Genomic DNA, 25,463 nt, shown 5'->3' with positions numbered 1-25,463 from the left:
CACATTTGAGAGGGTCATAAAATAATTAAGGAAATATAATAATAATAATTTTTTTTTTCTTTTTTAAATTTTGTCGAATATAAAAAATCGATTTTAAAATATTAACCTACAACTATGAAGTATATAAAGAAAAAAAAATATTTTTCATATATAAACACATGTTCTGGTTCCTCGCCAGTTCCTAAGAAACGTATTAACAATTGTTGCCAATCGTTTTTTGTTTGTTGTGGCACACAACAATATTGTATTATTTAATATAAATATGGATTTTTGTTCTTAAGTGCTGCCATTTTAGGGGAAAATTAAAAAAAAAAAAAAAAAAACATCAGCATCTATTTTTAGACATTTTGTGTCAATTTTAGATCATTTCGCTTTATTTTGAAAATCTTTTGTTTGATGTGTGCCAAAAAATCAAACTAAGAAGTATATTCTATAGATAGCAAAGTTCGTACATAGTACATTAATGTACATGAAAGCTAAAACGTGAACACACATATCGTGATACATGATACTTAAGTGTTCCATATGCCATTTTTGACTTTTCGAGATAAAATGAATTTTTGGTAAATGTTCTATATCTAATTTTCGAGATGTCCACACAATGATATTCAAATTGCGGGATTTTTCAGCTATATTAAGAATAAAAAATTAAAAATTCATTTCAATAAATAATATTTTTTTTATTTGCAGCCTGTTTATGTAACAGTATTTTTTCTTTTCGTTTGGAATTTCAAATTAAAAAAATTTTTTTTGAATTTATTGGGGTTGCCACAATCAGCACAACTCCTAATGAAATTAAATAAAAAAAATCACAAAATAATGGTTATGGAAACCGTAACATTTCAAAGCTTTTCGGAAAAGGACGGAAGTTCTTAAAATTATTATAAAAACCCAAATTATAATGAATACGTTTAAATACGAACGTTTCGGGTGAAAGCAATCCTTTTTTACAAAAAAAAAAAAAAAAAAAAAAAAACAGGCTGTTAGTATGTTTACATTAGGCCCTCATCCAATATTCGATTATATAAATATATTTTGACTTCTGTTGGGATTATTCAAATTGTTGACCCTCTATGAAATGGGCCAATATTGTCCATTTCGTATGGGACCTAAATATATATGAAATAATTGACTGCTTCCTTCACTTTTTATAAGATATGTAATAATTTTTAGAAAATGTTAAAATATACGTGAGGTTAGAGACATTATCGACCGAAGTATTCCGTCTTCTAATACAGATAAAAATATTGATTTGGGCAAAATTAGAAGAAAGTCCAACATTTGTTTCCAATTTTATGCGAAACAATATATTGCGATAAATTACATTTCTCTCCCCGTTTGAGAGCAATATTTAGATATATAAAGTTGTAGAGAATCGCTGACTTGTTACGCAAGTTATAACAGATAAAAGTGTTTGGCAGATATATATCATCGTCTTGCGTTAGCAAATATATATGGGGTTGTGTGAAATTTGAAGACAGTTGGATTCTTTTTTCGACTTTTAAGAGCCTTTTTTTCAAAAATTTGGAAACCTATGTGGGGGAGGTACCAGAATAAATGGTCCGATCCCTATCATCTTTACAACAGATCTTGTGTTGATAGAAATTTTGAGATGTATCAAGTCTAAATGGAATCGGGTGTTAATTTCGGATTTTATGATCATTTTGGTTATTTAAAACTTTTACCCTTTGTGGGGGTGGTACCAGAAGGTATGGTGCAATAAATTCCATCTTCACAACAGATCTTGTGTTTGTGGAAATATTGAGATGTGCTAAGTTTGAATGGAATCGAATGTTAATTTCGCGTTTTATGAATTTCCATTTTAAACCTTTGCGGGGGAGGTGCCAGATCTAGTTGACCAATATATCCCATCTTCACAGCAGATCTTGCGTTAGTAGAAATAATGGGATGTGTAAAATATGAAGAGAACCGGAAGCTTATTTCGGATTTTAATAATCGTTTTGGTTACTCGAAACGTTGACACTTTGTGGGAGAGGTACCAAAAGGTATGGTCCAATATATTCCATCTTTACAGCAGATCTTGTTGAGATGTGTTAAGTCTGAATGGAATCGGATGTTAATTTCGCGTTTTATGACTTTTATTATTTGTGGGGGAGGTACTAGAAGGTATGGTCCAATATATCCCATCTTCACAGCAGATCTTGTGTTAGTAGAAATAATGTTTATTTTGGTTTATATAATTGTTTTGTTATTCAAAACTTTGACCATTTATGAGGGAAGTGAGAAAGGAATGGTCCGATCTGTATCACCTTTATTGCAGTGTTGATAGAAATATTGAGATGTGCCATGTCTGAACGGAATCGGATGTAAATTTGCCGTTTTATGAGCTTCATGGCTATTCAAAATTTTGAACTTTTGTGGGGGAGGTACTTGATGGCGGTCCACTACATTTTCGCACCTGACCCAGCATTGACGTAAATATTAGGATTTGCAAAATTGGAGCAAAATCGTAATATCCTTTTTTAAACTTTTTTTTTGACATTTCGACCTTTTGTGAGGGAGGTACCAGAAAGAATGGACCGATATTGCCTATCTGCGAAGTAGATTTAAATTGATAACATTAATACGATGTACCAAGTTTGTACCAAATTGGATACTCCCTTCGAGAGTTACCAGCCAGTCGGACGGACGGAAATCGCTAGATCGACTCCAAATGTCCTGAAACGGATCTGGTCCAAAGAGACATAGGGTCTAAAACCGTTATTTCAATGAGGTACGCTTTGGCCGTATCAAATGATATATGCCCTCTCTAGCCATATGGCTGAAGCTATAAATAGTGCAATAAACCAATAACGAAACACAGGCTTCACATGACTGAGAGTGAGAAAAATTCTCCTGAAGTTATTTGTATATTTATACCATTCATAGGATGGGGCGCATATTAAATCTGCAATCTTTTAACCACATGATAAACAAATGTTGTGCTATAGCACCCGTAAACTTCCTTTTAGTCTTCCTTAAATGTTGACAAGTTCAATTTTGTGTAAAATGTAAAGTTTCATTTCTTATATTTTTCTTGTTTATTATCATTATTATTGTTATTTTTTATTTACTAACCTTTTTTTTGTTGATTTTATTCTGTGGCCACAACTTTTGAATTCCTCTTCTAACACGTTCTTCTGCCTCTACTTCTTTATGGAATTCATAAAGTTTTTGCACTTGTTTTGTTTACAAAGAAATACTGTTGTAGTTGTTGCTGTTGTTGTTAACACAAACACTTATCTTTCTTTTGAAGCGTTTGATTATTGCTATCTTTTTTCACCACTTTACATTGATTAAATATTTATTTTATTTTTTTTTTCTCAATAAATCATTTGAAAAACAGTTGCATTTTAATTTATGCTAAATTGTTAGGTGCTTCTTACTTTTGTATGTCTTTTACTTTGCTTGTTGTTGTTTTTTTGTTATTTTGTTTATTACTATTATTGCTTTTTTTTGTTATTCTAGCTGCTTTTGGATGGATTTCTTTTCTTATCAATTTATGATTTTTTCGTTTTCTTTCTGTATGCCTCCCTTTTGTTGTTGTTGTTGCATTTGGTATATTGCTTCGTTGTTGGTTTTATTATATACTATATATGTATTTTTTTAATTAGCTCTAGAAAACTCTTTGTTTCAGCTTCGTTTCTAGATATGGGCAATGTAAAATAATTTTAATTTTTCCATAAATTCAATTTTCCACAACCAAATCGACAAGCCAACCAAAATTTTTCCAACTTCCACAACTTTAAGTATCGATTATGAAATGGGTCTTTTAGCCGAAACGAAAAACGTTAAAGAGCCCGTTAATATTTATCACCGTAAACAACGACTGTTTTTTGTGGACTAATGGCAAACAAAATCGTTGAGAAAACACATTCAAATATTGTTTTCTCAGTTTATCTAGAATTCAGTTTCTTGAAGAGTTCCTCTTCTCTCAGCTCTAGAGCGATAGGCAGACAGCAAGGTGCTGGCTTATCAACTCTTTGGCATTTTTGATATGTAGGGCTGTTGTTGTTGCTTTCTTTCCTCCGCGATAATGTGAATTATATTTGTAAATGATTTTTTTTGTATTTGTTTCCATTTTGCAAAAAAATATATTATACATTTCTACCCCTTTCAAAACTCTAGTTGTAATTGGATGAAAATTGTATTTCTAGGAGTTTTTATACCCTCAGCCATATGGTTAGAGGGTATATATAATTCGATACGTGTGAAGATGGTAGATATCGGACCACTCCTTGTGGTACCTCCCCCCATAAATGGTCACGTTTATAAAATTTTAACTAAAAGTGCGATTATCTTAAATTTTGGGACATTTCAATATTTCTACTACCACAAGGCCTTGTATTTTTAAAGTCGTTCCAACAGTTCATGTTATGCCTTTTAGTACTCAAAATGTACTATTTCTTCAATTTGACAACATTTTTCCAATTTCAAAAAATATATTTTCTGCACAGAAAGAGAAAGGATAGTCCGATTTTGCTCCAACTTTGCAAATTCCAATATTTGCATCAGTGCTAAGTCAGGTGCGAAAATGGACAATATCGGTCCATTCCATCAAGTACCTCCCCCACAGACGGTCAAAATTTTGAATATTTGAAACTCTTGTAAAATGTAATTTGAGAGTTCGATTGTCTTCAAACTACACACATCACAATATTTTTATTATATCATGGTCTGATGTGAAGATGGAATATATCGGTCCACTCCTTCTCCCCCACTCCCCCACAAAGGGTAATATTTTGAATATAACTCACAAAGAGCGAAATTAGCATCCGATCCCATTCAGACTTGATATATATCAATCAACACAAGCCACTTTCTAAGCCACTCGTCCGACAGCTGTTAAAATCATTCCAGTGACAAGCGTACAAAAGCATTTCGGTGAGAATTTTCCAGAAAAAAAGTTATTCGTGATGGAGTTCAAGCGTAATAGTGTGATTTCTTTATATTTGGCTGGAAAACCACAAGTGGCTATGGTTAGAGCACTCCAGTATCTAAAAGTGAATAAAAAACTTTGGTGTCTCGTACCATCGCTCGTTACCGTGACACTAGTAGCGAAGCCCGACGTCAAGGAAGTGGAGGGAAAAAAACAGCAACATCAGCAGAAATGGTTCGAAAAGTAAAGAAGCGACTTGATCGAAACCCGCGTCGCAGTGGCCGAAAATGGCTTGTGATGGTTGGCTGAACATATCGCAATATTCCAAAAATAAGCTCGGGGTAAAGCCATTGAAATTCCAAAAAGTGCAAGAACTTACACCGCAACAGAAAGAAAATAAACTAAAAAGAGCTAAAGAGTTGCTTCGCTTGGCTGAAAGTGGTGAACTGCCGAATTTGGTTTTCTCCGATGAGAATACATTCGTTGTCCAGCAGTTTGTAAACAAACAAAATGATCGTGTTTACTTGCCACAGAGGTTAGCTGATGGTGTCGCGGGCCATGGTGATGGTGTGGGCCGCCATAACAGCCGATGGTCGCTCTACGCTCGCATTAATCGACCGTGGCATCAGAATAAATGCTGAATATTATCGCGAAAATATTCTAGAGGGTGTATTAAAGCCATGGGCACGCAAACATTTTGGCCGCAGACCTTGAACATTCCAACAGGACTCAGCACCATCGCACTCAGCACGCGCCACCCAAGAATGGTTACAAAATGAGGTTCCTCGCTTCATCTCCAGTGCACAATGGCCACCAAAATCTCCGGATACCAATCCGTTGGACTATTGTGTCTGGAGTATTTTGGAAAGCAAGGTTGGCACTAAAAAATACCAAAGTGTCGATCACCTCAAGCAAGCGCTTCGCCGGGAATGGGGCAAAATACTGCAGAGTTACATTCGGGCAGCGTAAGACGGTTTCATTGGCCGTTTGAAGGCCATAATTCGTGCCAAATGTGACCAATTCGAATAAATCTAAACTTATTCTAAAATTTTATGCTATTTCCGTCATTTTTAGCTTTCTTTCAATAAAATAAAAAATGCAAAAATTGAGGCGCTTGACATTGTTGCAGTTATTTTTTATCTCACCCTGTATAGTATACATTTCCAAAACCATACCCAAATGTCCAGGCTATACATGAACAGCGACCCTAGTATCAAATTTCAGATTTCAAGCACTATCTCTTCATCCAATACCAAACTTTTCAAAATTTAGTACCATTTGGCACTTTTTTGTGCACTTGTAGTACACATTTCCAAAACTACCTTATCGCAAGCCTACCATCAATATCATTGTTCATTGTTCGGAAACTAGGATACCTGGGGATAGGGTAATACCACCCAATGAAAGGTCTCCCTAGGGGCTTCCAAAATATAAAAAGTCCATATTCAAAATCAATTTCCAATATAAAAATATTTGAGACTTATCGAAATTGAAATTTTAACAATGAGACCCACTGTGCGACTACAAATATATCCAAATTTTAAAATATTAATCTTGACTTATTTGACATTTTATCTGAAGAGCGACTTCTGGCGGCATTATTTCAATAATAATTTGAACTATTAAATTTTGTTAGTTACATGTCAAATACACGAAAAACACGAAATGTCGGACACATAACATGACACACACCTGAGTGGATTTTGTTTTATGCGATAATCCTTCCCGAGGACACAAAAACTTCGTGTACATCTGGTTTGTTATGGTTTTATTGCAACGAAGGTCCGAACATGAGACCGCCTTGACATGGCTGTGAACCATCTAAAAATTGAGTTACATCATAATGAAATTATTAATTGGGTGTAGATTTGTTTTCTTTGCAACATAAACGGATTTTATTCACTCGAATATTAAATATATAAGTTCGCCTGTTAGTAGACGTGTAAAGTTTGCGCTATTGAAAAGTGAGAGATAAATAATTTATTTAACTATCGTTTTTCACTTGACTTCCCTGCAAATTTTACACACGTCTATTTTAGGACTATTTGAAGAATTAATTAATTTTTTTCCAAATAAATTGAGATATTTTCTCTTTTTTCACTGTTGTTAATGACTGACACACACAAATCGAAATACCGTACAGACCTTCTTTTTCGATACAATGGTGTATGTCCAACCCTCAGCTGGACACATAAAACAGGTATAGTTCTCATCGGAAATAATTTCATCAGTGCAGTTCAGATCGGTGCATGAAATCGATTTTTGTCGAGAGCGATGCCTATTTAAAAAATTAAAAATTAACAATTTTTGCGAATAACTTCCCATATTTTAATACGATAAATATCCCTCAAATGAAGACTGGTATTAAATGCAAAATTTACCCCATTTTTCAGTCAAATATCGTTGTTGAAAATTTTGATTTTTAATATCGTCACTTTTTTGTCAATTCTACACGTTGTGTTCACGACTCGGTCAACCGATATGTACTATTAAAAAACAAGCCACAAGACAAGGCAAATGACAGATTGATGACTAACTTCCTCGGCTAAGTGTTGCTGGGCTTTACTCTCCTTTAATAACAAACATGATAATATCCGGTACCGTATGTCATGTCTATTTATATATATATATTATTTATATATTTCATCCGCTTTTGAAAGATCTGTTGAAGATCTTTTAAAGGACCATTTGTCAAAAAATGACTCTTAAATGTCTTCTGTCCTTTCGAAAGGTCTTGAATATTTTACAACGGTTTTCCACCAGAAGGTCTTCAGAAATATATATTTTTTTGTCATTTGGAAAAATCTTACAGACAAAGGATAGCTTGGTATTTTGTTAATTTGTCTAGGGTAGGCACGGAAATGTTTCTTTTTGTGGAAGATTTTCGGTCTGTAAAAGAGTTTTTAAGCAGCTTAAGGATTTTTCCGTTAAAAAGGCATGTCCGTCTGGCTGCCCATGATAACTTTCAAAAGAGGTATCCTATCGGATTTAAACTTATATTGGGGGTCCACATACTCCCTGTGGTATATCTTCCCCGCACAAAAGTTTAAAATTTGGTGAAACAAGTTAAAAATTATCAGTCGACGGAGAGAGTTGGATGCTTATTTCGTTTTCTTTGAGCGTTTTCTATTTCCAAATCTTGAACCCTATGTGGGGGAGGTACCAGAATAAGTGGACCGATATATCCCATCTTCACAGTAGATCTTGTGTTAGTAGAAATAATGGGATATGTGAAATATAAAGAGGAACGGATGCTTATTTCGGATTTTATATTAGTTTTGCTTATTCAAAACTTTAACCCTCTGTGGGGGAGGTACCAAAAGGGATGGTCCGATGTCTACCATCTTAATAACAGATCTTGAGCTGATGGAAATATTGATATGTACCATGTCTAAATGAAATCGGATATTAATTTAGCGTATTATGGGCTTCATGAATATTCAAAATTTTGACCCTTTGTGGGAGAGGTACCAGAAAGAGTGGTCCGATCTCTATCATCTTTATAACATATCTTGAGATATTGAAATGTACCCAGTCTGAATGGAATCGGATGTTAATTTCGCGTATTATGGGCTTCATGGATATTCCAAATTTTGACCCTTTGAAGGGGAGGTACCAGAAGGAGTGGACCGATATATTCCATCATCACACCAGACCTTGAGGTAATAAAAATATTGTGATGTGTGTAATTTGAAGGCAATGGACTTTTTCATCACATTTTATAAAAGTTATAATTATTCGAAATGTTGACCCTTTGTGGGGGAGGTACCAGAAGGTGTGGACCGATATTGTCAATTTTCGCACCTGACCAAGGACTGATGCAAATATTAGGATTTGCAAAGTTGGAGCAAAATCGGAGTATGCTTTATCTTTCGGTGCGAAAATTTTGACCTTTTGTTTGAAAATTTTGACCTTTTGTGGGGATGTACCAGAAGGAGTAGGCCGATAGTGCTCATCTCCGAACTCGATATAAGTTTGATAATAATATTACGATGTACCAAGTTTGAAACAAATCGGATACTACCTTCGAGAGTTATTATCGAGATGGACGGACGGACGAACGGAATTTGTTCCAAAGTTTGAAACAAATCGTATACTCCCTTCGAGAGTTATTATCGAGATGGACGGACGGACGAACATCGCGAGTTCGACTCCAAATGTCCTGAAACGGATTTTTTTCCAAAGTTATTTCGTTATTTCGATGAGGTACTTTTGCCCATGGCTAAGGGTATAACAATTAAAAATCTCGTATAACAAGTAGGGAGTATCGGATGGAGCTTAAACCTCGCACTGTATAACATGTATACTGTAACCTAGGAAAGGTATAAAAAAGTCTAATTCGGCAAATTCCTCCACAAATGTTCGAAATTTTGAAAAATCATAATCTTGAAACTGCACACATCTCATAATCGCGTTGAATATCAGATCCTTTGCAATGATGGTATCGGTCCCAGCCAACAAATGTTTTTAACAAATGCACATTTCTTAAAAATCGAACATGGACCGCGACTTGGTTTAAACTCCCCCGATCGTAATGTTTATATCACAGTAAGGACCGTTACGAAAATGGCCAAAATCCGCCAAGTCTTGCTGATATAATCCATTTAACTACAGTTGACCTAAAAATCGTAAGACCTCGAAATTTTCATAGCATTTTGAATAATTTGTAATCAATTTCCGATTTATTCAAAAGCCTAACTTTCCAAAATACCATAAAAAATAATTTCAGTATTAAACTGATCTGGTATCTGGTTATAGTAACTCTACCAAAAAAGAAACATTAAAAAATAGATCAAATAATAATCGTAAAAAGAAGCCAATGATTTCCTTCAAAATTCACTCAATGCATAAAAAGACAATACCGCTCCATATTACCCCCCCCCCCTTTTTTTTTAAATGAATTTCCGATTTATTCAAACGCCGAACTTCAACAAAAAATAACTACATTCGAAAGAAGCTATCAAAATACGGGAAGTTATATGGTAGCTATACCAAACGAAAGCCCATTTCGATTTATTTCCATTCAGAGTTAAAGCTAAAATTTAACCAACACACAATATGGGGAGGGGATAACTGTTATAAAGGACCTTTATCAAAACGTGAATCGACTTTCAATCTTTTTGGACAGATTTCAGAACTTTATGAGAATCTCAAAAGAATTATCTCCAACTGTCTATAGAGGTCCACTTTTTCTTATAGCCCCAAATTATTGGAATAATCTGATAATCGGTTTCTTTTTGTAAATTTTAACGGCATTTTTCAACGAATTTTTTTACATTCTGCGCATTTTTTCCAAATGGTGTAGGCTATTAAAAGTTTGGCCCGGCCGTATTTATTTGTTTTTTTTATTTGTTCGGCAGGATCGAACATAGTTGATTTTTTACTTGTTTGAAGAAGAATTTTACGGAAGAAAAACGTGAGTTTTAGATCTTCCCTGGACCACGTCTTCCTAAATTTGAAAACCATCACCGTTATTATGTCTATTACCAACATCGGTTTAAGCTCCAAATATTTTGGATTAAAAAAACCACTTTTATGTATCATTGCGGCTTGGAGTAGAAAAAAAATATTCATATCCAACTTCGACATTGAGCAGCGTCAATGAATGTAATTAATTAAAAAAAAAACACTGTTACCGCATATCGTGTGTGCTGTGACGACAGCAAAGTTACGATAAATACCGTTAACAGAATATAGAACCCACATACATTTCTACAGACATATAAACACTTCGTGAAGTGATGAGAATCATGCTTTAACTAACTACCTACAACGCGTATTCGACATGAAGTCATGTTTGGCATGTTAGTTTGTTTGTATGTGCGAAAACCAACCAGAAAGGGAAATACAGCTGTGGAATACCAGAAGAGACTATGCCACCACTGATCGACCCGCTAAGTGACTGCGAATTACTTTTTTACGACAACAACGACGACGACCATTTGAATGATACAAAGTTTCTATTTTTACACGATGATTGACGATGCGATGAGCGTTAAGTTACGGGTCTTTTGTTGTTGACTGATCGGTTGGTTGGCCTGTCGAATGTTGTCCAAAGAAATTTTAATAATAACATTTATTTTTTAAATTTACAATATTAGTTTGAAATACCTTTGAGTAAGTATTTTTACTAAATTATTAAAAAATATTTTCTCAGGAAATATTTTTTTTTCGCTCGTTGTTAGGAAATAACTTTTTTTTAAATATATTTTAATATTTTTTTTCGTTGTGTACACTTTATATATTTTTTGGTATTAAAATGAATATCTCGTTGTGGCGACTATATTTCGTTGTGAAGAATATTACTCGTATTTTATTTTTTTTATTAAATTTTAAAAATTAACTTTTTTCCTTTAAGATTTGCAAACAATTTTCGTTTTGGTATTTGCTCGATTTGAATTTAGATTTATTTTGTATTTTTTTAATTATTATTTTATTATTTAAAGGCGCGCACAAAACCACTATTCCGGCGTTCTACGCTTGAGACGTTCGTTCGCTCGTTCGTTTAGTATCGTTTTGATTTGCTTCTGGCCGTAATGTTGCTCAGCAACCCGTCGTCAGCAGTCAAGAAGAACCAATACAACGCAGCAGTCAAGCACATACATGGACATCGGCTCTCATACTCACACCCCCGAGAATTCTCAGAGAATAGAAAAATTCAAGAGGCAATAGCAAGAAGAAGAAGAAGAACAACAAGAAGAGCCCCACTGACAAGATATGTGGTCCCAACACACTTTTGCCAAGAAAGTGAAAAGCAATCAAATAAAAGAATAACAATAACAGCAGCAACAACAACAAGCACAACAAAATCAAATGTTTAGTTAGTCAAGTGGAGAGCAAAACACACATCACATTGCCAATGTGTACCCTACACACACAGACAGACAAGGTGATCTAATCTGACTTCGTTTTACTAAAAAAAACAGCTCCACCTAAAAACAAACCTTTTGAATGGTTTTCTGGCTATCAAAAAGCTATTGAAGGATTCTAACTAAAGAGGACAGCTTGTAGGATCTTCAAAAGGTCCCTATAGAAGATTATTGGATAGGTCTTCAGTCTATAGAATATCTTTCGGATAGTCTGTTGTCTATACGATATTGAGCACTTTTGCTGGGGTCGAAGTAGTGAAAGAAAAACTCGACGAATTTACTATTTTTATAGCATACATAAGCTGCATGTGCAGGTGTTGGCTAGTAAAGGTAAAATGAGGCTGGGTTTTGGGAAATTCGTACTTTAGAGCTAGAATCTTCAAAAGGTACTAACAAGTAAAACATTATCAGTCGGGTTTTCCGACAGATGTACACCCCCTTGAGTGCAAAAGTTGAAGGAAATCGGACATTTCTATCCAATTTCAAGCGAAATCATGAATTCCGATAAATTATATATTTATATCAGGATTCTGGCTAAAAGAAATATTTAGATAGAGCAAGTTGTAAAGAATCGCCGACTTATTTCACAAGTTATGACAAGTATTTGAAATTGTGACCCTTTGCGGGTGAGGTTCCAGAGGGGGTTGGCAGATATATATCATCTTCACAGCAGATCTTCCGTTAGCAAAAATATTTGGATGTGTGAGGTTTGAAGAGAGTTGGATGCTTATTTCGTTTTCGTTGAGCATTTTGTTTTTCATAATCCTGAACCCTATGTGGGGGAGGTACCAGAAGAAATGGTCCGATCTCTATAACAGATCTTGTGTTGATATAAATATTGAGATGTGCGTAATTTGGCCCTCTGTGGGGGAGGTACTTGATGAGTGGACCGATATTGTCCATATTTGCACATGACCTATTACTGATGTAAATATTAGTAAAGTTGGAGAAAAATCGGATTATCCTTTCTCTTTAAAAATTTTAACATTTTGTGGAGGTGGTACCAGAAGGAGTGGACCGATATTGTTCATCTCCGAACTCAATCTAAGTATGAAAATAATATTACCATGTACCAAGTTTGGATCAAATCGGATACTGCTTTCGAGAGTTTTCGTGCGCACCAGCCAGACAGACGGGCGAGCGGACGGAGGGATATCGCGAGATCGATTCCAAATATCCTGAAATGGATTTGGTCCCCATAGACCTAGGATCTAAAACCGATATTTCGACCCTCTCTAGCCATAAGGCTGACGGTATAAAAAGTATTGGTCAAACAAAATGAGCTAAAATTTTGAAATTTGGAATGAGAGTCATCGATGCAGTGCAGGGTGAAGGTACCAATGTGTGTTTGGACACTCGAACTTTAAGGCTATGAAAAATTCTAAAATGGTACCATTTCGTATAATGTAAACGTATTGAGCTGAAAACTAATATTGTGGTATGAGAATCAAAGATGGAATGTAAGTTTGATATATGAAGGTGGTTTTGGAAATTTGTACCAAGTGTGCGAACTGTACTAAATGGGACTAAATTTGAAACAGCTTGGTTTAGGATGAACGGATTTAGTTGAAATTTTGTATTGGGGTTCCTGTTGATGGTAGGCTTGTGACAAAGAGGTTGTTTTGAAAGTGGGTTCTATAAGTGCACGGAAAGTGCTAAATAGTACTATATTTCGTACAATTTGGTGTTGGTTGGGGTTTGAAATTTGATATTAGGGTCGGACATATGGAGGTGGTTTTAGGAAATGTGCACTATAATTGTACGAAATGTACTGAATGGTACTAAATTGGTATCAAACTTGGATGTAGAGATGGAGACAATATTATAATATTTAATTATTATAATTAACAGTTGTTATCTAATGTTCAGATTTTGAGTTGGATTTGGAAATACGTCCTATATTTGTACGAAAAGTACTAAATGGTACTAAATTTGGTAGAGGGTAAAGGGATAGGGCTGTAATCCCCATATTTAACATTGTTTGTTGTGTGTATCTGGAATTGGAGATCTGGTGGTGGTTTTGCAAGTGTGTACTAAATTTGGAGAAATAGAGCTGTAATCCTAAAATTTGATAAGATGTCACTGTTGGTGTCTGTGGTTAAGATATAGAGGTGTTTTGCAAATGTGTACTATATTTGTACGATAAGTACTAAATTGAACTAAATTTTGTATTGAGTGAGGGAATAGAGCTGAACCGTGAAATTTTATATTGCAGCAACTGTTGGTATCTGAGTTTGAGATTCGGAAATGCTTCCTATATTCGTAGTAAATAGTACTAAACTTGGTATTGGGTAAAGGATGCTGATGTCTGTGGTTAAGATATGAATGTGGTTTTGGAAATGTGTAATATAGTTGTTGGAGAAGTACTGAACTGAAGTAAATGTTGTATTGGTGGAAGAGATCCATGAAATCTTTTATTGCGAAAGAGTTTTACAAATGAGTACAAAAATTACACGAAAAGTACTGAACGGTACTAATTTTAGATTCCTGTTGGTGTCTAGGATGGAGATATTATAGATAATTTTGGATATGCGTACTAAATGTTACTAAATTTGGTATTGGGAGCTGTAATTCTGAAATTTGATATTTAAATAGTCTTGATCAGAAAAATTGGATGTGCAACGGTTTTACTAATAAGGTTTTCTAAAAGATTTTGAAGACTTTTTAGTGTAAAAGGTAAACAATGTCTTATTATTTTTTTCCGAAAAGGAAAAAGGAATAATACATAAAATCTTGAAATCTGAACATTTTGTACAATGTATGAAGTTTTGATTAAGAAAAAAAATTATCAAACTGAACAAATTGTACATTTTGAGTACCAAAAAAAACCTATCACGAACTGTTGGAGCGAATCCAACATTTTAATGTGGACTTTTCACTGACGAAGTAGCGGGCACTTACTAGTATTTTAATAATTTTCTTTTCCTGTTTTGCAAAGATGTAGGGTATTTACGATTCGACATAATCATTTTGTTTGTTCGAACACTCTTATCTATTTCACTCTCCCGCTCTTTCGAAAAAATCGACCAATTACCTATCAACATAGACAAATGAAGATATAGACAACGAAAAGTTAGTTTTGTCTTTTTATCCAGGTGGCTCTCATCATGTTTTGCATAGTCAACATGCTGATTTACGCGTTCAACCCACTCGACTTCGAAAACACATTTTAACGTTTTTCAAGAATTTTACTTGATTATTCCGGAATTTTTTGATGTCATCACGTACTTTTCACATTTCTTTTATTATGGAACAATTTTCAACTGACAAATATCTTACAGTTTTTGTTATTTTTAACGTTTTAGAATTGAGTGACTTCAACATTCCCACTCAAACCCCTGAAACGATATAGACGACATCTGCTGATTCGATTTTTTTCGAAGATAAACGGAGAGAGCATTTCGTTGTCTATATTTCCATTTGTCTATGCTATCAATCTGTTATATTAACTCATCTACGGTTCTCTATTCTCTCAGCTGTCGGAGGCGTGTTAATGCTCTTAAATGGAAAAAAATTGTTTATCGCAAAAAAACCAAAACTTATAAAAAAAACTAGCAAAACAAAAACATCTATGACAACTAATGAAAATTAAAATTGTTGCTTTTTTCCTCTGGTGGTGTTGTTGTTATTGTTTTTATCTTATTTAAATAAGAATTATTTCTTGAACTAACTACAGGCGAAGCCAGTCGAGAAAATTGTAGGAAAAAGCCAAGAGCATGTGTATGTGTGAAAATAACAACAAACCCAACAACATCATGCATATTTAACGTTATGACTTAAGCAGAAATTCTTAGAATTGTCACTTGTTCGCTTTCCATGCCAATTTTCAATTTTCCTTTGTAATTTGAAAGCAAAAAAAAAAAAAATCAATTCAAGAAAGCACACACATGACGGTGGTATTCAGAATGAAAAAAAAAATTACATAAATTTTTCGTTGTTAAGAATTAAAATATTTGAAATTTTATGTTTATTTTTGTTTTGTTGTTTTTTTTTTGGTTTTGTTCTCTCTTTTTTACGATCTTGTCATGATCATGCCGTGCAGCATTTTCTCGCCAAGTAAACGTGACTTTTATTTAATTTATTTTTATCTTTCTCTCTCTCTCGCTCACCACATTTTAATTTATAACAGCTTCTAGAATGGATAAGGTTGTTGTTGTTGGTGTAAAATTGTAAACGTTTTTTTTAATTTATTCCGTTTGCTGTGTTGCCAATTACTTTGTAGTTTACTTTTAAATTAGTAAAGTGATGTTATTCAACTTTAGGGTTTTTGAGAAAAGGGCTACAATACATTTGATGGATCATGTGATAATCTATAACAGTAGAGGTACGTGGAGCACGGGAAATAATTGCCTTTTTGGGATTAGAAAATCCTTTCCTAAAGGGTAGTTTGAAAACACAGAATAAGATTACAGACTGGAAAACGAAGCTTTAATTTAAAGTCCATTCATAACAATGTACAATTTAAGTATGCTAATATAATATTATCATCTACCAAGTTGTGATGAAATTGGATACTCCTTTGGAATGTTATCGTGAGCAGCAGTCTGACAGATGGGCGGACAAACCTAGATCGACTCCAAATTTTCTAAAACTGATTTCCTCCAAACAGACCTAGGGTCTAAACCCGTTATTTCGATGAGGCACATGTTGTTTTGATTATATTGATATGTAGCCTCTATAGGCCTGGGCTTAAGACATGCAAGACTCACACCTATAAGAAGACAATTTTGGTAAACAAGAAATGCCAATCGGTCCACTCCTTTTGGCACCTTCCCTACAAAACATCAAAATTTAAAAAAAAAAAATAATAAAATAATAATAATAATAATAATAACAATAATAATAACAATAATAATAACAACAATAATAATAATAATAATAATAATAATAATAATAATAATAATAATAATAATAATAATAATAATAATAATAATAATAATAATAATAATAATATTTTACTGCCCAGAAGGAGAAAGGATATTCTAATTTTGCTTCAACTTTGCTAATTTTAATATTTGCGTCAGTGCTAGATCAGGTGTGAAAATGGACGATATCGGTCCACTCCATCAAGTACCTCCCCCACAAAGGGTCAACATTTTGAATAATTACAACTCTTATAAAATGTGATGTAAGAGTCCGATTGTCTTCAAATTTCACATATCTCTATATTTTTGTCAACCCAAGGTCTAGTGTTAAGATGGAATATATGGGTCCACTCCCTCTGGTACCTCCCCCACAAAAGGTCGAAATTTCCAAAAAAATATTTTTTGCGCAGAAAGAGAATCGATAAAGCGATTTCGCTCCAACTTTGCAAATCCTAATATTTGCGTCAGTGCTAGTTCAGGTGCGAAAATGGGCAATATCGGTTCACTCCATCAAGTACCTCCCTCACAAAGGGTCAACATTTTGAATAATTACAACTCTTATAAAATGTGATGTAAGAATCCAAATGTCTTAAAATTAAACACATCCCAATATTTTTATAAACCCAAGATCTGGTGTTAAGATGGAATATATCGGTCCAACTCCTTGTGGTACCTCCCCCACAAAGGGTCAACATTTTGAATATCCATGAAGCTCATAAAACGCGAAAGTAACATCCGATTCCATTCAGACTTGGTACATCTCAATATTTCCAGCTACACAAGATCAGTTATAATGATGGTAGGGATCGGACAATTCTTACTGGTACCTGCCTCACAAAGTGCCAAAATTTTGAATAACCAAAACGATCATAAAATCCGAAATAAGTATCTGGTTCTGCACATTTTTTACACATCCCATTATTTCTACTAATACAAGATCTGTTATGAAGATGGTAGAGATCGGACCATTCCTTCTGGTACCTCCCCCACAAAGGGTCAACATTTTAAATAACCAAAACGATCATAAAATCGAAATAAGCGTCCGGTTGTCTTCAAATTTCGAACATCACATTATTTCTACTAACACAAGATCTGTTATGAAGATGGGATATATCGGCTCACTCCTTCTGGTACCTCCCCCGCATAGGGTTCAAAACCTCTTAAAGAGAGCAAAATAAGCATCCAAACATTTTTGCAAACACAAGATCTGCTGCGCTGACTTATTTCGCAAATTATGGCAAATAAAAGTATTGAAAATTGTGACACTTTGTGGGTGAGGTACCAGAAGGGGTGCTTAGATATATATCATCTTCACAACAGATCTTGTGTTAGCAGAAATGTTTGGTTGTGTGAAATTTGAAGCGAGTTGGATGCATATTCTTCAGAACTTTTTGTATCTAAATATTTCAATCAACCACGAATATGAATATGGAATTTATAATTTAGCATTAAATTGGATCGATATGATTGTAATTTTTCCCATACCAATATTTTATAGCTGAAGTGTGAAAATTAAATACTTCGATCCACTATATTTTCAAAAATTATCACATATCTCTTAAATAAAGTGAAGGAAGTAATCAATATAATCCAAACCTGGCACGTCGCAATATTTATGTCATATTTATTTAGGTCCGATGTGAAATTGGTAATATTGCCCTACTCCTTCGGAATCTACTGCATAGAGGGTCAAAAGTTTGAATAATCAAAACAGAAGTCAAAATATTTTTAAATAATCGAACATTGGCTGAGGGTGCACATCTGTCGGCAAAATCGACTGATACTTTTTGACTTGTTTTAACTGGTTAATTGGTGATAATAGAAAGCGTTTGAAAAAAACTTTCCAAAACACCTAATTCAGGAATTTTCAAATTTTGTAAAAATATTGTCCTATCGAATTGGATACATTTTCAATGGAGCCATGGTTGTAATTTAATATTTGGTTCAATATCTGTAAATATGACATACCAGGATCATAGGAACATATTACGTCATATTTTTTATTTAAACTAGCCAATGAAAAAAAATGTCATTATTTCTCATGTTCTGTTATCTAGGAACCTACCAAGTAGTTTTCCAATAAATCCTAGGTAATCAACAGCGTAGTCAATATGAAAATCTATGAATACTAACAAACACCAGGTTTTTTATTAGTTCTCGAGAATTGACAATGAAATCAACGTTGAATGACTTAATTTTATGTTTTCAGAAAAATATAAGCAACTTCAAGAAAATAAAATAGAAATTAAAATTTGTCAATCATTTCCTAAAAACGGCAACGATTATCTTTCCTCCTCCTTATCGGTGAAATTGGATTTTGGTTTTTGTTGCGAAATATGGACACCATATTCAAAAACAAAAAAAAAACAACAACACAAACACTGCCGAGGTGTTAAGTTCACCCACGCAGGTTGGCCGGCTTTTTTTTGTCGGAATTAATTCATAGAATTTGCAAAAAAAAATTAAAAATAAAACAGGCACAGCATGTCACCACCTCCGCCAGCTTCTCCACCTTTGAACAACCGAGAGTCACTTATTTTAAGTTGACACAAGTGTCGTTTGCCATGCCATGGCGTCCGTTCTATTGCCCGCCTGTTTTCAATCATAAATGTAGAATAACTCAAACAAACACACACATACATGCATACATATACACTCTTTACAATCCATTCTGATTTATATTGGGTGGCTTGTCGCAAATACGCCATGAGTCATCGTCTTTAGTTTTAGCGCAAAATATTTGCGGCATTTTAAAAACAAAATATTATTATTTTATTTTTAAAGAAAAAAAAAAGCACAGTCGTGATTTCCGACAGCAAGGGATGAGGGCGAGGATGATGATGATGATCATCATCATCATCTTCATTATCAAAATTATGAATGCAAATAGTCTATGAAATCCGCCACAGAGAAAAAGATTCTTATCATTTGCAAAAATCCACATTGCTGGCAAACACTTATGGCCATAATCGAGTTCTAACATGCTGTCTGAGGGTTATATTATAAATACGAGGGCAGTTCAGTAGAAAAGGTAAATTATAAAATTCCTAGATCTGGAGTTGGGAAGAATTTAATTTTTGGTTTAAGCGTTGCAGACGGAAAATTAGTTCCACAATTAACAGCCTATTTATTTTGTTAAAAACAAAACTCCAATCTTTCGTATTCAAACGTTGTAGCCCTTTTAGATCTGGCTTTTATACAAATTTTTGAGATATTTCGTTAATTTCCGAAAAGCTTTGATATGCCAGTATTCCTAAAATTTTGCGAAATTTCATTTTCAATAAATTCAAAATATTCCAAAAAATTTAAAATAAAATTAAACAAAAGTATCAGTCGGTTTAGCCGACCGATGTATACCCTAAGCCAATGTTCTAATAAACTATTTAAATATATTTTGACTTGTGCTATAAATTCAAATTGTTAGCCCTCTATGGAGTAGATTCCGAAGGAATGGGCCAATATTGTCCATTTCGTATCGCATCTAAATAAATATGGTATAAATGTTGCGATGTGCCAAGTTTGGACTACATTGGTTACTTTCTTCACTTTGTATGAAACATGTGATAATTTCTGAGAAAATGTTAAAATGAGCGTGAGGTGCCAGCTATAGTCGACCCAAGTATTCCATTTTCATACTTCATCTAATACAGATCAAAGTACTGGTATGGACAAATTTGCAAGAAAATCGAACATTTATTTCCAATTTTATGCGAAATCATAAATTCCATATTCATCTCAGGTTTCTGGTTGAGAGAGATATTGAACATTGTGACCCTTTGTGCGTTAGGTACCAGAAGGGGTTTTCAGATATATATCATCTTCACAACAGATCTTGCGTCAGCAAAAATGTTTGTGTGTGTGAAATTTGAAGAGATTCGGAGGCTTATTTCGCTATCTTTGAGTGTTTGGTTTTTCAATATCTTCAATCCTATGTAGGGGGTGGTACCAGAAGGGGTGAATCGATATATCCCATTTTCACAGCAGATCTTGTTTTAGTAGAAATAATGTATCGTTTTGGTTATTCGAAACTTATGTTGATGAAAATATTAAGATCTGTCAAGTCTGAATGGAATCGGATCTTAATTTCGCGTTTTATGAGCTTCATGGATATTCAAAAGGTACCAGACGGAGTGGGCCGATATATCCCATCTTTACAGCAGATCTTGTGTTAGTAGTAATAATGGGATGTGTGAAATATGAAGGGAATCGAATGCTTATTTCGGTTTTTACTCAAAACTTTGACCCTTTGTGGGGCAGGTGCTGGAAGGAACGGTCCAATTTCTACCATATTTATAAAAAATGTTCTGTTGATGGAAATATTGAGATGTGTCAAGTCTGCATTGAATCGGATGAGCTTCATGGATGCTCAAACTGTTGACCGTTTGTGGGGGTGGTACCAGAAGGAGTAGACCGATATATCCAATTTTTACACCAGACCTTGGGTTAATAAAAATATTTGGATGTGCAGAGTTTGAAGGGAACCGGATGCTTATTTCGGATTTTATGATCGTTTTGGTTAATCAAAACATTGACCCTTTGTGGGGGAAGTACCAGAAGGAATGTTCCGATCTCTACCATCTTTATAACAGATCTTGTGTTGAGGGAAATATTGAGATGTGCCAAACCTGAATGGAATCGGATGTTAATTTCGCGATTTATATGCAGAATGTTGTTGTTCGAATTGGTCACCTTTGGCACGAATTACCGCCTTCAAACGGTATTTCGGCCCATTCCCGGTTAAGCGCTTGCTTGAGGTGATCGACACTTTGGTATTTTTTAGTTCGAATCTTGCTTTCCAAAATACTCCAGACATAATGTCCATCGGATTGGTATCCGGAGATTTTGGTGGCCATTGTGCGCTGGAAATGACGCGAGGAACCTCATTTTGTAACCTTTCTTGGGTGGCGCGTGCTGAGTCCTGTTGTAATGTCCAAGTTCTGCGACCAAAATGATTGCGTGGACAAGGCTTTAATACACTCTCCAGAATATTTTCGCGATAATATTCGGCATTTATTCTGATGCCACGGTAGATTAATACGAGCGGAGAGCGAGCATCGGCTGTTATGGCGGCCCACATCATCACCATGGCTGGCACTTGAGTTCTGGTGGCCAACCGAAATTCGGCAGTTCACCACTTTCGGTCACTGCGATGAAGGGTTTCGATCAAGTCGCTTCTTTACTTTTCGAACCATTTCTGCTGATGTTGCAGTTTTCTTCCGTCCACTTCCTTGACGTCGGGCTACGCTACCAGTATCACGGTACGGAGCGATGGTACGAGACACAAAAGAATTATTCATATTTTAATGCTGGAAATCACACTATCACGCTTGAATTCCATCATGGTGGAAAATTCTCACCAAAATGCTTTTGTACGCTTGTAAACAATATAATGAGCTGTCACTGGAATAATTTTAACAACTGTCGGACGAGTGGCTTAGAAATGACAACAGTGCGAAGTTGGTTGCAGTTTTTTCATCTCACCCTTTACTGTAAATTGTGGGAGAGGAGGATGATCGTGTACAAAACGAAAGAAGAGAAAAACAATAGAAGCTACGGCCCGTGGATTTTGTGTACAAAAGCAACAACAATATCATACGCTTTGTTGTTACAGGTTACGTGTTTCAACGTATTTAGTTTTGTTTTGTTTGCTGCTATGGTTTGAGAGAATACACATAGTACCCGGCAAGAGTAGAATCTTCTCGTTTTCGATCCTTCTTTCCCCTTTCTCCAAAAATCAGCAAAGCATGTTCGCCCTTATTCAAGAGTTTTATATTTTGTACTCCCATGAAGTAACAGAGATTCACTCTTTATTCGAATTTGAGGGAGTTCTTCGGAGGCCTGGATTAAAAATCCTCGTCTCATTCGTAACATGTGGACAAATTTCTCGTAAACAATTGTAATATTTCGACAGGTTTTAAAGCAACGGTAATGGAAACCTTAAATTTTACTGAATTAATCTCCCTGGTTTCCGAGGTCCCTTTCGAAATATTTAATTTTCTTCCCTTTATATGAAAAAGTCAATTTCTATACATTTCTGCCTATATCGGTGGGAAAAGATATACACCAAAAATATTTTATCTACTATCCGAAATAATTCATTAACGGGAAGAACCAATGTTTTGGGGATTTTTTCTTTCAAAATTGCCACATTTAAGTCCGACACGTGCCTAACTAATATCAAAAGAGCAAACAAAAGAAAACCCCAAAATGATTATTTGAATTTCTCATCACTGGCAATTTTGAAAGCGTTTTTGTTTAATTTTTGCAAATGAAAGCATGGTTTTGGGAATTGTGGGCGATATTTTTTTTATAGATTTGTTTGACAGAACGTCTTATCTAATCAGTGGTAAAAGTTGAAGTGTGGAACAATAATGGCGTCATTGGTTTACAAAATTTGTTTTATTTAAACAAAAAATATTAATGAATATTAATTCGACGAAATAGTGATGTGTTAATTTCTATTGTTAAAATTTAAATTAAGAAAAATATACATAAATAAAATAATTATAAATTTTCTAAAGTATTTTAGAATAAGTGGATTTATTATGATCTATTATGTGTGGAAAGAGCATTCTAAAGGTCTGGGCACGTAAACATCTTGAAGTCTTCGCAAGGCATATTTTGTGACATATCATAAAGGGATGCCAAAGCCGCACTCGAATCCTGACCTACATAAGGTGTGAGTACATAGGTAGCTTGGCAGTTTGGTATCAGGGCTAGGCTCTGACACCCCTTTATGATAAAGGGGGTGGAGGTGTTGATGAAACTCGTAACAAACTAAATTTTCCATACAAAATGTATCAAAAATGTCAGAGTATTTACCATTTTTGGGGAGAAGACCCACTTCTACTATTATTTTACCCACAGGAATAACGTGAGAGCGCAGCGTAAACTTCGTGTAAAACTCGTACCCTTTGAACACTCCCGATTGCGAGTTTGATTCACACTCCACTAAAATAAAATCTGAGACGATTTGATCCATATGCATATTGAATTTGAGTTAGACTATTTACTTAAATGGGCAATTCCGATCCAACAACGGACCTGGAAGACCTCGTTATGATTGCTTCAAACCCACAACATTTATCAACCGAACAGATTCTTCCTCCCTTAAAAGCAATCCTTCCCAAAAAAAGTTTTTTTGGTTAGTTCAACGTCCAAAATTTATAATCGACTACACCTTACACCTTCCTAACATAATTTATTGCTACGCAAATATCGGATTGAATAGATTTCAATTCTTCCAACTTTTACATGAACTGATGATAAGAAACTTCAATTATGTTTTCATATTTTGCTTTTTTTTTGTGCTATCAATTTTATTTCTAATCTCAAAGTTTACAGCAGGCATTTCAGGGCGCATGACGTCATTTCGAGATTATAGAGTTTTATGTGAAAAATATTTGTTTAAATCTCGATCGGTATTAATTGAGAAGGTCACATGTAACCTGTGTATAAGATATCTTATCTCAATTTCAAATTCAAACTAAATTGTCAAGTGTGGAAATAACGGATTTATGCCACCGTTGTCTTAGGACGAAAATAATTTCAGGGCATGTTGAGTCAATCTATCTATATTGGCCTGCTGGTTAGTAGTATAACTCTCGAAAAGAGGATACAATTTTTATGTTATTTTTTTCGTCTTTTAATGATCTCGGAGGTGCACAATATCGGTCCAGTCCTTTGTGAAGCCTTTACCACAAAATTTAAAAATTTCGCTATAAAAGGCGTATATTTAGTGAAAGTAGTACCCAATCTTGGCACATTGTTATACCGAGACCTCTTTCTAGTATCTTCCCCATAAAAGATAACAAAAATTTTAATAATATGTAAAATATATATCCGACTTTTCTATAATATTTTAGCCTATGTTAATATAGAGCAAATGCGAAAATCTAATATATGGATTCAGTATTTTGGAGATTTTACCAATAAGAACATTAACATTTCGTTTTGACAAGTCATAGGTCAGGATCGAAAACTAGTAATACTGGTCATGTTTGTCGACTTCAAATGGTCACAATTTTTAAAAGTCCGAAGAGCCTCACAAAAGTTCAACAATTTCAGAAAAAATCATACATACATCTTATACAAAAAAAAGTCCAGGAACAATCAAGGAAAATATTCTCAGGCTCAGAAGAAGAAATGCCCGGATCTCTGCCATCTTTATAACTGATTTTGCGTTGATGAAAATATTGAGAAGTATCAAGTGCGATTGTAATCGTATGTTAATTCCACGTTTTTTGAGCTTCATGGATGTTCAAAATCTTTACCCCTTGGGGGGAGGTACCAGAAGGAGTGGTCCGATATATCCCATCTTCATAGCAGATCTTGTGTTAGTAGAAACTATGGGGTGTGTGAAATACGAAGAGAATCGGATGCTTTCGGATTTTATGATCCTTTTGGTTCTACAAAACTGTTACCGTTTGTGTGGGAGGTAACAGAACGTATGGTGAGATCTTTTCCATATCTTGTGTTGATAAAAATATTGAGATGTACCAAGTCTGAATTAATTTCGTGTTTTATGAGCTTCAAGGATATTCAAAACGTTGAGGGAGGTACCAGAAGGAGTGGACCGATATATCACATCTTCACACCTGATTATGTGTTGCAAAAAATATTGTGATGGGTGAAATTTGAAGAGAATCGGATGCTTATTTCGCAAATTATTAGAGATATAATTATTCAAAATTTTGATCCTTTGTGGGGGAGGTACCAGGAGGAGTGGACTGATATTTTCCATCTTCACACCAGATCTTGTGTTAGTAGAAATATTGGGATGTGTGATAATTTAGTATAATCGGATGTATATTTCGAATTTTATAAGAGTTATAATTATTCAAATTTTGA

General features: G+C 34.5%; 1 protein-coding gene across 10 annotated transcripts in view; it reads right to left on the bottom strand.

Annotated features, from left to right (window-relative positions):
• LOC101888424 (NAD(+) hydrolase sarm1) overlaps window positions 1-25,463 on the bottom strand; it is a 177,478-nt gene that overhangs the window by 38,046 nt on the left and 113,969 nt on the right. Inside the window, exons 1-2 of one of the 10 annotated variants that reach the window (XM_011293968.3) lie at window positions 10,991-11,408; window positions 3,079-3,645 (exon numbers count right to left, since the gene is read on the bottom strand). The exons of 6 other annotated variants lie outside the window; for them this stretch is intronic. Coding sequence is in view for 1 of the 4 variants with exons in the window: in XM_059124476.1 (XP_058980459.1) it covers window positions 6,572-6,700 (129 nt within the window). In the remaining 3 variants the exon portion in view is untranslated. Of the gene's footprint in view, window positions 1-3,078; window positions 3,646-6,571; window positions 6,701-10,990; window positions 11,409-25,463 lie in introns of those variants that run through there. 3 more of the 10 variants (XM_020036525.2, XM_059124478.1, XM_059124476.1) reach the window with 3 other exon arrangements.

Source organism: Musca domestica, unplaced genomic scaffold (assembly GCF_030504385.1).
Source record: "Musca domestica strain aabys unplaced genomic scaffold, Musca_domestica.polishedcontigs.V.1.1 29, whole genome shotgun sequence".
Lineage (NCBI taxonomy): Eukaryota > Metazoa > Arthropoda > Insecta > Diptera > Muscidae > Musca > Musca domestica.
The sequence above is the reverse complement of the archived record's forward strand: the minus strand, read 5'-3'. Positions and strand labels throughout refer to the sequence as shown.